Source organism: Sylvia atricapilla, chromosome 4 (assembly GCF_009819655.1).
Source record: "Sylvia atricapilla isolate bSylAtr1 chromosome 4, bSylAtr1.pri, whole genome shotgun sequence".
In the NCBI taxonomy this organism is placed as follows: domain Eukaryota; kingdom Metazoa; phylum Chordata; class Aves; order Passeriformes; family Sylviidae; genus Sylvia; species Sylvia atricapilla.
Genome location: NC_089143.1, coordinates 29,603,050 through 29,619,435, shown reverse-complemented (window position 1 = coordinate 29,619,435; position 16,386 = coordinate 29,603,050). Strand labels below are relative to the sequence as shown.

Below are 16,386 nucleotides of genomic sequence, written 5' to 3'. Positions count from 1 at the left end.
TCTGTGGCTTAGTTAGAGTCTACAACAGCATAAAGGAAAATGAGCAATAGTCTCTGTTCCTGTCGAGGTTCCTCAGGGCTTTCCTTGCTTTTTATGATTTAGGACAGGCTAGGGAGCTGTAAAGTTGATTCCACTCTAGTTTCTGTGGTCTGCACCTCACACACATCAATGTGTGTACAATTCAGTTCATTCCTGCAGTTTTAATCCTTCAAAGACTGTTCATATGGTCAAAATAACAAGAGTGGGTAGTGTTTGAGACATTAAAGATTAAAAAATAACTTGAGTCACCACTTCTGTGTTTCTGTAAATAGCAAGAAAAATTCAAAGCCAAGAAAAAGGGTATAAATGAGATATACCTACAGTCCTCTGTCGTGTGGGAGGTGAATATTAGAGTTCATAGGTTGCATAGAAGAGGCATCTGAAAAGGAAAGAACTACAACTTTTATACAGTGGTTGAATCTTCTCTTCCTTAATAGCTGTTCTATCTGACCCTTTTGTAATTTTTCAAATTAACAAGTTTTTAAACCACTCTGAGAAACAATTTGAAATACAAAAGCAGGAGGAAAAAAAAAATAACTGCATTTCTTAGGAAAAAAGATCAGAACATTTCATATTTTATAGTCAGTCAAATCTGCCCTGAAAAGAACCTTAATTTAAGTAAACATTCAATTTAAGTGACTTCATGTAGGACAGATTGTATTTGTTAAAAAGGAGGGTGGAAAGGTGTGGGAAATAAATACTTAAGGCATTAAATGCAACAAAAATAACCAATTCTTTAATAAAGCACATCCTTCATGTTGGTACAGCAGCTACGATGGCATCATTCTACCAAGACAGATAAGGAACAGCACTATGGCAGATTTATTGCTGCAATAATTTTCCCTCTCCCCTCCCATGGGATCCTGATGAATGATAGATCTGGCAATAGGAATATTTAAATCACCAAGTAAAGATCATTTACCTTTTGTCAGGTGAAGAGCCATGTGCCTTTTCAGGTCCTGATTCTGCAGGTAGGATCCCCTGTGCTCAGGAGCTGGTGGGAACAGGATCCTTAGCTGGACTCTTCTGCTTGCTGTGTGTCCAGCTCTCCCCGTGGGCTTCCCTCAAGCCAGTGCAGATCAAGGTAAAAAGCAAGAGACAGAGAAACCTCCTTTGCTTCCAGAAGGTGCTGCCTCAACAGATGATCTTGGCTGAGCATTTACCAGTAAGTAGTACACAGAAGCTCTAAAATATATTCTAAATGATCTTTTTTCATTTTATAGCATTTAATGAGAATAACAGAAATAAAGTAAATCAATAAATAGAATAGATTTTTGCTTTCAATACTAACAGACCTACCTTTGTAACTGAGAGCTAGGTGCTGCATTTTCTGTATGCACTATGTTATCTAACAAAGTGCTTCCAAATACCAGAACCAACATTTCCAAATACATCATACAGTTAACATGAACTTCAGTCCATCCACCTAGAGCCTATTGGGAAGCAGGATGTTAATCTACAGGAAAAAAAAAAAAGAATGGATTTCTTTTACTAGTATCTACAGGCATAAAATGGAAGCATTCATAAAATCTGGCCAGTAGAGCCAGAATAAATTCATAAGCTTTCCTCCACAGTAAATATTTCAAGTTGAGTCACGTTTGGTACAGCAACAATTGCAACCCAAATGCTTTTATCAATAGCCCTTAAAGCATTTTCAAATCCAATGTTCAAGTTTATTATCCCATCACTCAACAAAAGAGCACTCTCCTGAAACAGAAACAGTACAGAGATATTAATGCTTAATATGTGAATTCTGTTCCTTCACTGATATATTAATTTATCACAAAGGCTGTCCATTTTAATAAAACTAACCATTTCAGTCTCAAAGGTTGCCTCTCAATAATTGCTCTACTGTAACTTACACTTGCCAATTTCTATAGGCAAAGTGAGCATTGAATCACTTTGAAATAAGCCTCTTATTAAAATAAAATGCTGTTTAATGTTCTACAGTTGTAATTTTCCAGGCAATTTAAAGAGAAGGGAGCTACACTATTTTAAGAATAAATACACTGAGAACTGGAAACTTGAATATGAAACCAATAATTTAGAAGGCCTGGCAGTGAATCCCTTAGTCCAACCTCAAAATTCAAATCTCAGTTTCTAACTGAAGAAGACATCTGAACCAAAACAATTAACTAGATGGTCCTTCAGTGGAGAAGGAGTCCATTTTCCAACCATTTCAGATCCTGGTTATGTCTTAATGTTTGCATTAGTCTCAGTTTGCTGGTGTCACTAAACTCTTGCCACCAATCTGTTGTTTCAGGCCTTGCACAAACTGACCCTCATTCTTTGCAGAACTGCAAAACAAATTTTTTATTCATGGTTATTAATTCAGGATGAGAACACAGTTTTCCAGAGATATTCTTAGGAATTGCTTTCCTTCTCATTTTAATGCCATATGTACAAACAGCTGTACTAGAATTTTTGAAAGAACAAAACAGCCAATGTAACCAAATAGGACAGTTGGAATTCCAAATCAAGGTGCTGCCATATGTGTCTGGGATTACAGAAGGAACAGAAGTGACCCTGTTTTGCCACAAGCATACCATAAGAAAAATGAATTTTCATCAGTTCCTTCCAACCTAGGAACAGAACAACTCACCCTGTTCACCTCTGACCACTTAGAGCAGAGACGGAGCAGGGTGCAGTTAGTTTGGCATCTTCACATTGGCTGTATTGCTGCTGGGCCATCAGGTTCTTTGTTATCCAGTTGTTCTGTCTCTTCCTGCAGTGCTCAGGGCAAGTTCCCTGCTGATGGACAGAGGGACAGGGTTCCCATCACAGTCCACTCTGCAGATGTGGCCAGCTGCAGGCTGTAACGTGCACCTTGGCGATTCCTCAGCCACAGCAACAGCAATGAGAGGGTCTAAGCTTGTTTAAGTGTTGTCACTGTAAAGGAGGGCTTGGCCAGAGGCAGACATGCTGAAGAGTCTTTGCTGTCTGCAGAGCTCCAAAGCAGCACACCTGGGGCTGTCACTGCAGGAAAGGCATTCCCACAGCCATCACCTATGGTCATTTATGGTCATTACTATCATATGTTCACCATAGAAAGCACAGAGACAGCAAATCCCAGATCAGGTCCTGGGCTTTCAGCAGACCTGATCGATCTCTACCAAGCACCCCAGCCACTGCAAATGACACCAGTGCAGCTGAACACCGAATTAGGGGCACCCTCCTCTCAGGTTACAGTGCTCTCTGTTTCACAGCACGTTATGCTCTTCACAGACACACATCTCCTGGTGCTGCCCTTCTGCCAGTGCTGGCAAAGGACAGCTGCTGCTTTCTGGTTCTCTGCTGACACCTACCTACTTCATCAAATTCCCAGGAAGATACTTTCCTGTACTTCTCAGTTTGTGTCCAGTACTGCTGGCTGTTGGCAGTAAAAGGACAAAGTGTTACAGCAGCCAAAGGCAGGCCACGGGGTACATCCTCCAGATGTGGCAGAGACATGGGGGAAGATGAATCTGAGTGATTCATTACATAATAAAACTCCAGTATCCAAAGACCATGTTCCTTTCTGAACATCTAATCAGCTCTATTTTCTGTATATGGACTATCCAGAAATTGCCAGCTCAGCCCACAGATAAGTAAAATTTAACTTATACAATAGCAGATGCTAGGGCTCTTTTATTTATTTATTTTTCTTTTTAAGGATTTCACAACCATATAATGTAGAGAAAAATTACTGTCATGCTAAATCTGCTTTCTGATCCCACCCCCCCCAACTGCATACTCCTCAAATAAGTTGACACGTATTATTTCAGTAAAATGGAGATGTTACATACGCCTCTGTGTACACAGTGGGATAATAAATTTGAATTATTTCTAGATGCTCTGATGCAGGCGAACATTTGAAAGTATATAAGCTTTAAAGTTCACTCACCCTAAAGTTTTTACTAAATTCAAAGTTCACATGTCAGCTGCACTTTTCTAAACCTGCTCACTGTCTTAGAAAGCTATTCCTTGCATTAGAATCCAGGTCAAGATAACGTGTATTTTCCTGTCACTTATATTCCAGTCTTTCAGAGAAAATTGATAACTGATTTATCAATAACCAACTGATGTCAGTCAGAATGGGGCTACTCTGAAGCCTGTTATCTTTGGGATGGGACGGGACAGGACGGAACAGAACAGAATAGAATATTTCATTGGGAGGGAGCAGAATCAACCAATCCCACTGCCTGACTAATTCATGGCTGACCAAAACTTAAAGCATGTTATTAAGGGTATTTTCCAAATGCCTCTTAAGCACTGATAGGGCTGAAGCAAGAATCACCTCTCTGGGAAGCCTGTATCAGCCTCTTGGTAAGGAAATGCTTCCCAAACACCGATCTAAGCTTCTGTGGCGCAGTTTTGAAACATTCCAGCACATTCTATTTCTGGATACCAGCAAGAAGAGCTCAGCACCTTCTTTTCTGCTTCCCTTTAGGAAGCTGCAGAGAGCAATGAAGTCACCCCTCAGCCTCTTTTGCTCCAAACAACACAAAGCCAGAGCCCTCAGCCTCCTCTCACAGCACTTCCAGCCCTTACAGCTCTTTTGTTCCCTGGACACATCCAGGGAGCTGCCCTTGCTTCTTAAACTGTAAGGCCAAGCAGTGCACACAACACTCAAGTGAGGTTGTACCAAGGCTGAACATACATTCACCTCTTTTGCCCAGATGTTTGTGCTGTGCTTGGTGCAGACCTGCTCCTTACAAAAATTCCTTTTAATTACTTTTAACTCTCCCAGCCTTACTCTCTTTTATCATTCTTATGGCTACATGGTGTTAAATTAACATTTCCTTTCAACCTAGATTGTAGAACATTTTTTGTATGACTGGCCAAATGAGAGCTGAGGATCTTCCCAGTGAAAAGCTGACATAAAAATGTAACAGCATTGTCATCTTTAAAAAAACCCATAATTTTAATAGCACCTCATGAAATACTGTGTCTTCCTCCTGTTGCTATTTTAGCAAGTATGTGTCTTACTCCAGACTAACTAGAAGAGAAACGTACCAAACGCATGTTTCAACATTCACAAAAAATGCAATCACTCCTAATTCAATTACAGTTTTCCAAGCTACACTAATTAAAACTGTTTTGTTTGCAGCAGAGAAGAAAAATGAGAACTTTTCCCAAGCCATTTGCTTAAAACAACTCTCAGGGCAGATTTTCACAAACATTTACATGCCTAACAACACCTACTGGCATTTTCCACAATTAGGTGTTGGAGCGCCATTAAAACCCAGACAACTATTTGCATTGTTGGGAAATTACATCCCTACAAACTCCAGCCGTCCATCCTGCAGCAGGTCACCTTGGAGAAAATTCCATCCCCAAAATATTTGCATATAAAACAGTCCCACAGCAGCTTATGAACAATGCCATAAGCGCCACTGAAGCAACGGTTACATTTCACAGTAGGTCTGTCAGGGAGAAAGAGGGACACACACATCACACCAGTACTTATGCCCGAACTCCTCACCTGATAACAGCATTTTGTTATCACCAAGAGCACTTCTACCAAGTTCAAGTCCTTCAAGAACACGTTACAGACGTACCAGCCACATCACATTATTTTGTTCTTCTGGTAATTAATACTTTGTGCTGAAAACAGGAAATCTGACTCTGATAGCACGCTAAATTAAAAATGATCAAATCCTTCTTTTTATCATCAGCAGTTACAAGTTGAATTTAATTCCAAAATTGTCGTAGATAGATTTTAATTTATTATTATTATTAAGAATAATAATTTTAATTTTTTTAAAGACCTCTGGACTCATCCCATAGAAATCACAAACTGTATTTTAAGATCACTCATGCACATATTTTAGATCACTCATGCAAGGTGTGTGAACAAGCACAAGCCTGCTCATGGGTTATGATTTGGTTTCCATTACTCCCAGTTCACTAGTGGAAGTTGAAGGCACATGATTGTATTTATTTGAGAAAAAAGGTTTCCATGTCTATGAGCTGCCTTTGTTCAAATGAGAAAGCTCTAGTTTCTTCAACAGAAATGTCAAGCCTGTAACTTAACAGGGATATATGACCTGCAAGGTACTACCAGAACAACAACCAACCAGTTTTTAACAGATGCAACAATATGGTTTGACCTCCTGCTTCAGCTCCTAATATAACTTAGTGCATGGGAATATAAAATGAATTTAAATCTAAGTGAAAGTCATCTGTTCTATTTGTCCTATTCAAATGAAGTAAAAATAATTTAGAATAAACATTTCTAAGTATTTAGAAAATACTATGACATACACAAACACACGTGCACAGAGAACCATGTGCATATGCACAGCTTCATAGCCCTGCTCAACCTGAAAAATACACTTTTTTTTAAACTGTGATTCCTCTGTGAAGCCAGCAGCAGTCTGATGACTTTTACTATTGTGTCAAATCCTTACCTGTGCTACAAGCCCCAGATTTAACACAAGCAACATACAGAAAGTCAGCCTTTGTAGAGACCCTGGGTAATATATTTTCCTGGTAACCAGATTTTTGCAATAGAAATGTTGTAGTTTCATTATATATTGTCATGGAAAACTGCATTTCAATGCATTAATCAAGCTGTGCTCATCCAAATATTAAATAGTCACATAACAAGAGATTTAATGTTGCAAGTCCTCCAGTGGAGGATCCTTGACTAAAGAATAGTTCAATCAGATAAACCTAGCCCCAGGAAGCCCAGGCTGTTCCAGTTGTACTGAAATTTAAAAAGCAGATCACCACTGTCCACTTGTCAAAGAAAAATCTTTTAAACTTAGAATCTTATAAGAAATATCTCTCTTCCCTTCAGAAATATGCTGGGTGGATCAACAGAAAAATACTTCTGAACACAGGACAGAGAAGAATGGCCATTGTCAACTCTCAAACACATTATTTTTTTTTTTATTTGAGAGATTTCTGATCTTTTACATTGCTATTGAGGCTACATTCAAATAAATTTATAGATTAAATTCTGCCTCAAAATCAAAACCCCACCTCTCATTCTAAGTCATGTAGTGAAACCCTCACTGGCACAAAACTTCTACTCACCAATAAAAATTAAAATGCTTATCCAGAAAACAGAATTTAGCTCTGATATTGGATCTTAAGAGGACACAAACAAAAAAATCATAATACCCAAGATGTCACTCCTGGCAACTTCTGGAAGTTAGCTAATATGTTATCAGAAAAAAAAAGCTTATATGTTATCAGAAAAAAAATTGTTTTCTTCCTCAGTACATTCCTTTGTTAGTCTAGTGTTACTGCCATACATTTTATATAGCATTTTATTTAAAAAACATTTTATATGAGGACAAATAAAAAGAATTACATAGACAACACAACATGGGAAATTAAGTTTTGAATCATAAAATCTCACTGTACAAAAGCAAGATATGACAGACTCATGGGTAAAACTATTTTACAAGATAAAATCCTGTTGTGCCTCAAGTCTGTAGCATCTCTGGAGAGATCCTCTTACACAGAACTGATCTTATGCTACTTAGGAACAGCAGAGAATCTTCCAATAAAAGTTTAAGGTGGATGCTGGTTTTACATTAGGAATAGGTTTTGTGATATAAAAGACTCAATTTTTAATGTTTCTTTTGAATACTTTGGTTTTAAAATATGCTGTGTGAGAAAACTGAGACCTGATTTTCAATGTGATACATATGTTCCACTCCAGAAAATTTGCTAAAAATTCCAAGTACCCATCAACTACAAAACTGAACTTATGGTTTGACCTAGGCTGTTTAAGAACAGAAGCACCCAAATGCCCTTTCACATTACTGTGGTTTATAGACATAATTAAATAACTCGTTTGTGTGTTCTTGTCTGTTTGCATATACATGTGCATCCCTGACATGACAGCTTTTACATCTGAGCAACTTTTGCCAAAGCTGCAGGACTTGGTGAGGTATAAAACTGAATTATCCATAGGTATAGTTGAACATGTCCATAAATAAGCACATAAATTGAACAAAACCGTACCTGCAAAAAGAGCAGGCACTGAATTTTCTTGCTTTTGTAAGAGTCCATTAATATATTAATCAAGGTTTTATGCACTTTATACACTCAGAAATATACATATATTATATCAGTAATGTGTGCTTACATACAGACATATGCAAACATATGTGTACATTTACCACACACACACTCACATTCCCTTATCTACACACATTCAAATTCTTTATTTTCAAAGAAAATGCCACCATTGAATAAACACTGAAATTGGTTCCAGACTCTCCGTGATTTTAGAATTGTAGAAAAAGGTAACTTACATCTGTCATTGCATATGACAAAAAATCTGGACTTTGCAACCAAATTCAAATAAAAGGAAAGACCAAACACACCCCTCGTGCTACCAGCTCTCCAATTAGGAATCAAGATATCGGAATGAATCTGGCATAACTGCAGGAAGCCATGGCAGCGTTTTGCGTGGGTGGGTTTTTTTACGACAAACGTGAATCTTTCGGAAGATGAGTTAATGTGAATTTGTGGTGAGCACAAAGTTCTTTCCTAGGCAGATCACTGCTGGGCTCCTTTCTTCTTCTGCTCGAGCTCCTGCAGGCGCTCCTGCGCGTGCTGGGTGCCCACTTTGTGCGCCGTCTCGGTGGCTGCAATGTCAATCTGGGCGTAGCGGGACGACCCACTCCCTGAAACACCAAATGGAATCCCGTGAAAGACTGCACCCCTCACATATTCCTGAGCTAAAAAAAAAAAAAAAAAAAAAAAAAAAAGCTGCTGTGACAATTCTCCAGCAGATTTCCTGGGTGATTTTTGTCCAGCCTCAGAGAAAGCTGTATAAAGAGAGCAAGGTGATAAACACAACTAAATCAAAACACCTTGAAAGCTTTGTTATCTGTTGGGGCAGATGAATCAGGAAAACCTTATAAATATGATTGCTTAGCAAAAGATTCTGAAAATATGAAACCTATAATCGAAATAGAAATGAAAGCTTACTTTGAGTTGTAGGATACTGAGTCTTAGTTACTATATAACCTGAAAACAATGGTCTAGCTAGCTGAAGGAGAATCCCTTTTGATTGAACAATAACTTTCTGCTGGCTAAGGGATCCAAAGGTCAATGTAGCAAAACAGAAGTCTAAAGAGTAGTTTTTAGAGTTTAAAATATAACATAGTATGGTAATATAGTAGTTCTTACAGGCTGTATGTAGATTCTATAGGATTTTGTGTCTTGTATTGGTTCGTCACTGTAAATTAGAATATTCATCACAAAAGGAGATATAATGTATTGTAGAAAGGACTTCTCCCTCTTACCTCTTCCTCCTCTCCTTCCTGCTACTCTTACCTCTTACCTCTTAACTCTCCCCTTAACTCTCTACCCTTACTCTCCCCTTAACTCTTATCCTTCCTCTTTCCCCTACTCTTGCTCTCTCTCACTGCACTCTTCCCCCTGCCACTTTGCTCTCTCGCTCCCTTCTCTCTCAGCTCTCACCCTGCTGTTCTCTCTCCCTCTCTCTTTGGGACTTCCCTCCAGCCCAGGCTGGTGGCTGAAGGCAAGGCCCTTTTACCTACGACCCTTGCAATAAACCCACATGTTCTAGAACATACAGGTCAGCTGAATTCCTTGTCCCAGCCATCCACAGATTCACCTACAGTTATCTACATATTTTAGTTGTCTGGTTTTCCTCAAATAAGCAAGTGAACCACTTGCATGTCTGCCTGATGTTTGAATCTCCACCCCTCTTACTCCCAGCCAATGACAAATTTGAACTTGGCTGTCCTGCTTCTGGGAGGTTTCCTCACCAGGTTACTAATCAGGAAATGAACAATACCTGGTATTTGAACAGAAAACACTTGTGGCAGCCGGCAGTGTCCTTTGTCTGGATTAGGCACTGTAATGTTTACCAGAGCAACCACCTTCACCCTCACATGGAATGATGACACTTTAGCTCATTTTTCTTGGAGATAGGGAAGACAAAAACTGCTCAGTCCCTTGAGCAGTAAAATACTTCTATAAGGCTAGAGGCTGGGAAAATCTTAATATGAAAAAAAAAATATTTCTGGTCATGAAAGACACCTTCAGATTTACACAATTTGAGATTGGGAGGGTAGTTGATATTTAGGAAAATCTACAGCATTTTACTCTTCATTTTTAATGCCTTGGTTCATTGTCTTTAAAGTTAAGAGAAAATATTGCTTTTACATTACAACACAATGTTGTAGAGAGAAACATATTAAGTTCTGGGAGAAGCTTTAAATTACATAATGAAAAACAAAAACATTTCAAAAGTAACAGGAAAAGTGCTAGCATTTCAAAGTTAATAAAACTTCTGAAATTAGAAGTATAAAAATTAATATCTTTATAGCTGAGATCAACCCATCAATATCAAATGTAAGCAGTGAAATGCCAGATGCTGATGAGGGGCTTGCTGTAGCAAGGACTGTGTCTCTAAATGAAAACACATGGCACAGGTATTGCACATTTATGTGCTCATTGCCCAAGTTAAGCATTAGAAGTAAAATATCCAATCCAAGCAAAATATTTTTTAAAAAAAACAACAAAAACATTAAAAATTAAATAATTTTCATTCTCTCTGTAGCACTTTCAAACTCCCTCATGGCGAGCAGATAGAAGAACAATGTGTTCTGCTCTGAATCATTTGCTGCATGGCTCCAGAGCCAGTGTCTTCAGGAGCAAGCCCTGTACACCCACACCCACAGCCCTGTTTCTGAAGCCAAGAAAGAAAAATGAGCTAAGTGTAGTCCTAGTATGCAATGAACATCTTGATAACACAAGCAAATTACTGTCTTTCAAACTCCAGAGTTTGAAATGTTCACTTTAGGAGTGCACATACAATCACCTGTCAAAGGGATGCAACATCTTATAGAAATTCATTACTCAAAATTCTTTTCCAAAATGAGATGCCAATTTAAAAAACTGCCTCAGAAACATAACAGGGTTCAACCCCTCTGTTAGCAGAAGCCTGTGGGTAGATAATGGAATCATTACGGTAGGAAAAGATGTCCAAATCATCAAGTCCAAGCTTTGATCGAGCACCACCAAATAAGTCAAATAAGTCACAGCACTAAGGGCCACATCCGGTCATTTCTTCAACAGTTCCAGGAATGATGACTCCATCACTTCCCTGGGAAACCTGTTCCAATGCCTGACCATACTGTCAATGAAAAAATTCTTCCTGATGTCCAACCTGAACCTCCCCTGGGGCAGCTTGAGGCCACATTCTCTCCTGTCACTGCTGCCTGAGTGAAGAGGTCAACCCCCACTTGACTACAACCTCCTTTCAGGTAGTTGTAAGAGTGATAAGGTCCCCCCCGAGCTTCCTCTTCTCCAGGCTGAAAGCCCCCAGCTCCCTCAGCTGCTCCCTATATGAAATCAGGATTCCACATACCCCATATATTCTACATATTCTTTGCTGTATAAAAGCACCACAGATTTTCTTACCTCTTATGCTTGTGCTAGATTCTTGAAGCTCCAGTTCCATGTAGTGAAGCTGCTTTTTGGAAGTAGGGCTGACAGGAATATTGACATAGGTGGCCGTCTCACTGTGGGGTCGTTCTGGTGTAGGGACATCAGCTGAATAACCTACTGCCCCTTCTGAAATAAATAACAAGTCACAACAGGAGCTGTTGGCAATGACTGATGATCCAGTTCACACAGACACACTGAAAGCAAACACTGAGCAGCAATAACTCTGCTTGCCAAGCAGGACATTCCTCAGTGGTTGATGGGACAGGAGAAAACTACAGTTTCTGCCTTAAATATCCTGGGACACTGATCCAGTCAGGGTCCCTGCAGAAGACCACAGACCACAGACAAGGGTCTTGGCTGTGGCAGAAAGCAAACACTCTGCAGACATTTCCATCAGAAGCAAAACCTCAGAAGGCTTCCAGCTCTATCTTAGGTTAGTAACACTTTATATGAAGTCATTTGTTCTAGGAAGATGTGAACTATTATGTCATCTGCAAGACAGAACCAAAATAAGTAGAGGTTCTTAAAAGCATGTCCCAAAAACAGGGACTGAAGAACTGTTTCAAGCAAAGGGAAGGCAAACTTGAGGAGACAATGTTGACAGTTTCCCTGTGCAGGACTGAAAAATAATTGAAAAATGAATGATGCCGAGTGGGGACAGACCAATTATTAAAGGACCTTCATGGTAGGTAAAAAAAAAAAGAAGAAGAAGAAGAAGAAGAAGTGGGAAACCCCCCTCTAAACAGATCACAAGAACTTTGGAGGAAATCCCACAGAGTTTTCTAGAAATTTCTTTTAAAAGACACAGACTAACACCTACTAGGAAACAGTTCCTATGAAACAATTTTGACTTAAAAACAACAATTTTTCTGTCTGCTGGTTTGATTCTCAAGACCTCATCTAGCCCTACTTTCAATTATTTTACTCTTGTCTGCCTGTTCAGTCCAGTTGGAGTTCTTACCCTTGAAGACTTTCTACTCTTAAGTCAGTTTGAGACAGAGGAGTGCAGAGAGAAAATGGTATCACTTTGAGGTTCTCCTTTTTCGTGTAGTTCTCCTCTTATGCCCTTCCTTGTCCCCACCAGGAATTTATATCAATTCTTTTTTTGTGAATAACCATTGAGGGAAACTTTTTCTTTTTTTTGGATGCATTATGAGTAGCAGAGATAACTTATACAATGTTTGGCAACAGTATGGTATGGTCCAGGATAATGGAATCTCCCCAGGCATAAGCTGTTTAAATCAAAGGAGACTACTGTACAGTCCAAAAACTGAAAAGACTGGAAATTTGGCCAATTTTCTCACAGATTTTCATTAAAAATACACAGGAAAATCCAAAAAGTATATACATTTCTCTGTCAGTCAGACTTCAAGTTGTTGTTGCAAAGCAAGATGCCAGGAACAAAATTACAAAATCAGTGCAGAATTGAACGCAGAAGGAATTTTTATATTTTCATCAAACATCATTCTCAGAAATTATTTTCAATTACTGTGTCCACAGTGTTGCAGAGGAACTTGGCCTGACTGGGCAAGAAGGGACTCCAAAAAATCACAGCATTGAAAACCTGCAGCACAGGAAGTTATAAGTTGCAAGCAAGTGACAATCTTAAGTACAGAGTCACGAAGAGTTGAAGAGTTGTGAAGAAAAAGATAATTTTTGAAGTCTTTCTGTATGCTGTTAAAGTGATGTAACAGAAGTGTTAAGTGAAGCATCCTCAAAATTAGATAGCATGAAAACTAGCAAGATCCCCTCTAGAACTAAACAGTTAACAGGTTTAAGGAAGCTGAACCTCATACCTGGTGCAAACAAGCCAAGTGATTTTCCTGAGAACTGAAAAACTGCACGTGGGGAATTGGTAGGGCTTTGTGCAAGAAAAGCAAAAGAAACACACAGAAAAAAAAAAAAAAAAAACCAGAAAAACTGTTGGGCATATTGGAATGGAAAGGAAAGTAAAAGCCTTCTGTTTTTGAGTCACTGCTGTCAATAGAAACTTTCTTTGTAAACATAGCAGTACTTGGTTTTCATTTTTCCTTAAAAAAACCCAACAACAACAACAACAAAACCTTATTAGGTACTGAAAACTGGCTTTTATTTGTTTGAAGAGAAGGGTTTATTTAAAAAGCACAATACAGTCAGATGTTCCAACTAACAAAAACATAGTGCACAGAGCGAGCCATGGACAGTGCCTTCAGCAGTCCCTCCTGGCTGGGCAGAGACAAGAGGGGCTAGAGGGCCAGTATTTGAGAACATTGTGAAAGGAGGATTTAAGAGAAAAACAGACCACACTGCATGGTTACAACATTGTGAAAGAATTGGTAGAATATCCTAATGCTTGAAGAGAAAGGGGGAAACAATAGGAATCACAAAAGATGGTCCAGCAAGTAACAGCAGAAGAATAAAAGTGAAAATTCAGTTCTCGACTGAGAAAAGAAAGGAAAAGACTATAATGGAGGAGGGAGGAAGGGAGTTATATTTGAAACTGGTGTTGCAGTCTTTCTTTCAGCAAGTGTTAGTTATGCATATTTTCTACCCAATATAGGCACCATTCTCAGAAATGAAAAATAAATTAGAGAGAAAGAAAACAAGCACTATAGATATAGCCCAAATATAAGTGTGTGTGAGAGCAGCCATATAAAGCTGACATGTTCAAAGGGCAACACTTCAAAAATTACACTTAGAAGATCTCAGTGATCTTTTTATCTCAACAATAAAAATAAAAAAGAAAATTAAAAAGAAACAAGAGGTGTTAGTGACCTCTGACAAAAATCTGTACTCACCAGGTTCCTCAGAACTAGTTGGAGTTCCAGGTTCTGAAGGAAGTGTTAGCATCTCATACCCACCTTTAGGACCTAGAACACAGGAACACTTAAAGACTTTGGATTTAGGGATTTGTACAATATAACCAAAGCCTATGCTTTTCTGGTTTTGGCTTGTAACCTTTTAAACTAAACCATACAGAATAATCTCAGAAAGCATAAACAGTGGCTAGTGCTGACTTTTCTGTAATGATGATGTCAGGATTTCCTCATGAGCGTAACACCAAGGAAATAAAATTTAGGACACTTTTACAACTATTCCCACTAAAGGCCACTGAAGTCAACAGCAGTGCATTTTGCTGTACATCAGTGTGGGAGCAGAGCTATCTTGCATGCATGAATCAGGGAGCAATGCGTGGGTGATCTTGGGAGCATCTGGAAGACTCTTGTTAAAATTCCACCTCCAGCATGATGGATAACTTCTTGATTTCTGAAAAATCATCGAAAATGCTTAAGCTAGCCTTTACAAAGACAACTTTGCTTTCCATGTGCAAATCACCATCTTTACAAAGAACCCAGGGTGCACATCATTGGTCTTTCCTGGGCATAAAGCTGAAATGAGATGCCGACGTTTCTTCACGACTTCAGACTCCGCCCCCGTTAAAACCAGGCAAGCAAAAATGCTGTGTCCATAGAATAAACATATTGCAATTAATTTTGAACAACAAACACACATAAGTCTATCTGCTGGCAGTGGTTTTTTCCTCCATTATCATAAAGAAGTATATTTAAATGTGGTGGGTGTTTTTTCCAGCATATCATTGTTAGGGTACAGAACTTCTCATGGCCTGAGGTGAATTTTTTTTTTTTTGGTGGGTGCCCTTTGTTAAAGTGATGGCAGGATTTTACTGCTCTGAATAAGATTACTGCTTAAACTCTATCACTTATCTCATCTGTCACTGCCTCTTCTAAACTTATCCCATCTGTCAATGCCTTTCTGACAAAAATTCCTCAAAGCAAAAAACCCAAAGAAATACGTAAGCCTTACAATAGGGAATCAAATTATGCATTGCCTTTAATATTTTATGAAGTTTAAAATAATTTAAGTTTAAATTAGTTTCAATTTACATACACACACACACCTCATAATCACTTCTACTTACCAGCTTGGAGACTGTGCCCTCTGTGCACTTTCAAAGACCCAGAAGCTGCCATGACAGAAGCACCACCTGTTTTCAAAGACAGAGATTCACATTAAAGCTAAACACGTGTTTCATTTTTAGTAGATGTTTCTGAAACATCTAGGGGAAAAAAACCCACAAAGAATTACAAGTCATTATTCTTCATTTAGGCAATCTTTTAAAAAATTTTTTGTTAAATTCTTTATCCTGAGTTTGTGGCATTAAAATTAAATTTTGTTGTTTTCTTTCTTTCAAGAGAAAGGATGACTTCTACAAAACCTAAGGATGCTGTCCCTCCCTGTTTGTGGTGAGTACTACTTTCCTCACAGGGAAAGCTGTCCTGAGCTAAGAAGTAAAATGGCAACAAGAACTGAATTGGGAGATACCTTTGCAATCCATAATGTAGCTTTAGCAACCAACAAAGTTTAAAATGTTCATTAAAATCCGGTCAGACTGGATCCAAAACCTATCTAAGTGAATGAAAAAACTTCAGCAGTCCCCCAGCCATGTTTAGACATGGATACACCATGCCAGAGGCAAGGGAACACGAGGGGTCTCGTCTACGGGGATGGAATCCAGGTCACAGCACGTTCTTGTGAAACACCCTCCCAGTGTTCCAGGAACAGGTTTACCATGGACATGCCAGATGGCACAGCCAGCCTCCCTTCCCCAGCCTGATTCTGGCCAGCAGGAAGCTGTACTAGGGAAATTTGAGGAAACAAGAGCTATCAACTCAGAAAGCTGCAGGGTGCTACCCATGCAGTGTCTGCACACACACGTTCCTTCTCTAACCAGCAAACTGAGCAGCACCATCCCCACCTGTTGGGTGTGGGATTACATCACCCCAGCCAGCCCTGAACCTCTGCAGCTCTTGTCACTGTGGACACCTCAGCAGAGCTGAGTGGCATTTACTTCCTCGCATGAGTAACTGTGAGGGAACTTCTTGTGCAGCAGCTGGGACTGAAGAGGAATCGGGTGGG

General features: G+C 39.1%; 1 protein-coding gene across 1 annotated transcript in view; it reads right to left on the bottom strand.

Moving 5' to 3' along the window:
* Positions 1-7,211: 7,211 nt before the first annotated feature.
* DOK7 (docking protein 7) overlaps positions 7,212-16,386 on the bottom strand; it is a 59,251-nt gene continuing 50,076 nt past the window's right edge. Inside the window, exons 9-12 of the mRNA XM_066317431.1 lie at positions 15,389-15,454; positions 14,247-14,318; positions 11,443-11,595; positions 7,212-8,669 (exon numbers count right to left, since the gene is read on the bottom strand). Of these exons, the coding sequence (XP_066173528.1) occupies positions 8,542-8,669; positions 11,443-11,595; positions 14,247-14,318; positions 15,389-15,454 (419 nt within the window). The 3' untranslated portion in view covers positions 7,212-8,541. The remainder of the gene's footprint in view (positions 8,670-11,442; positions 11,596-14,246; positions 14,319-15,388; positions 15,455-16,386) is intronic.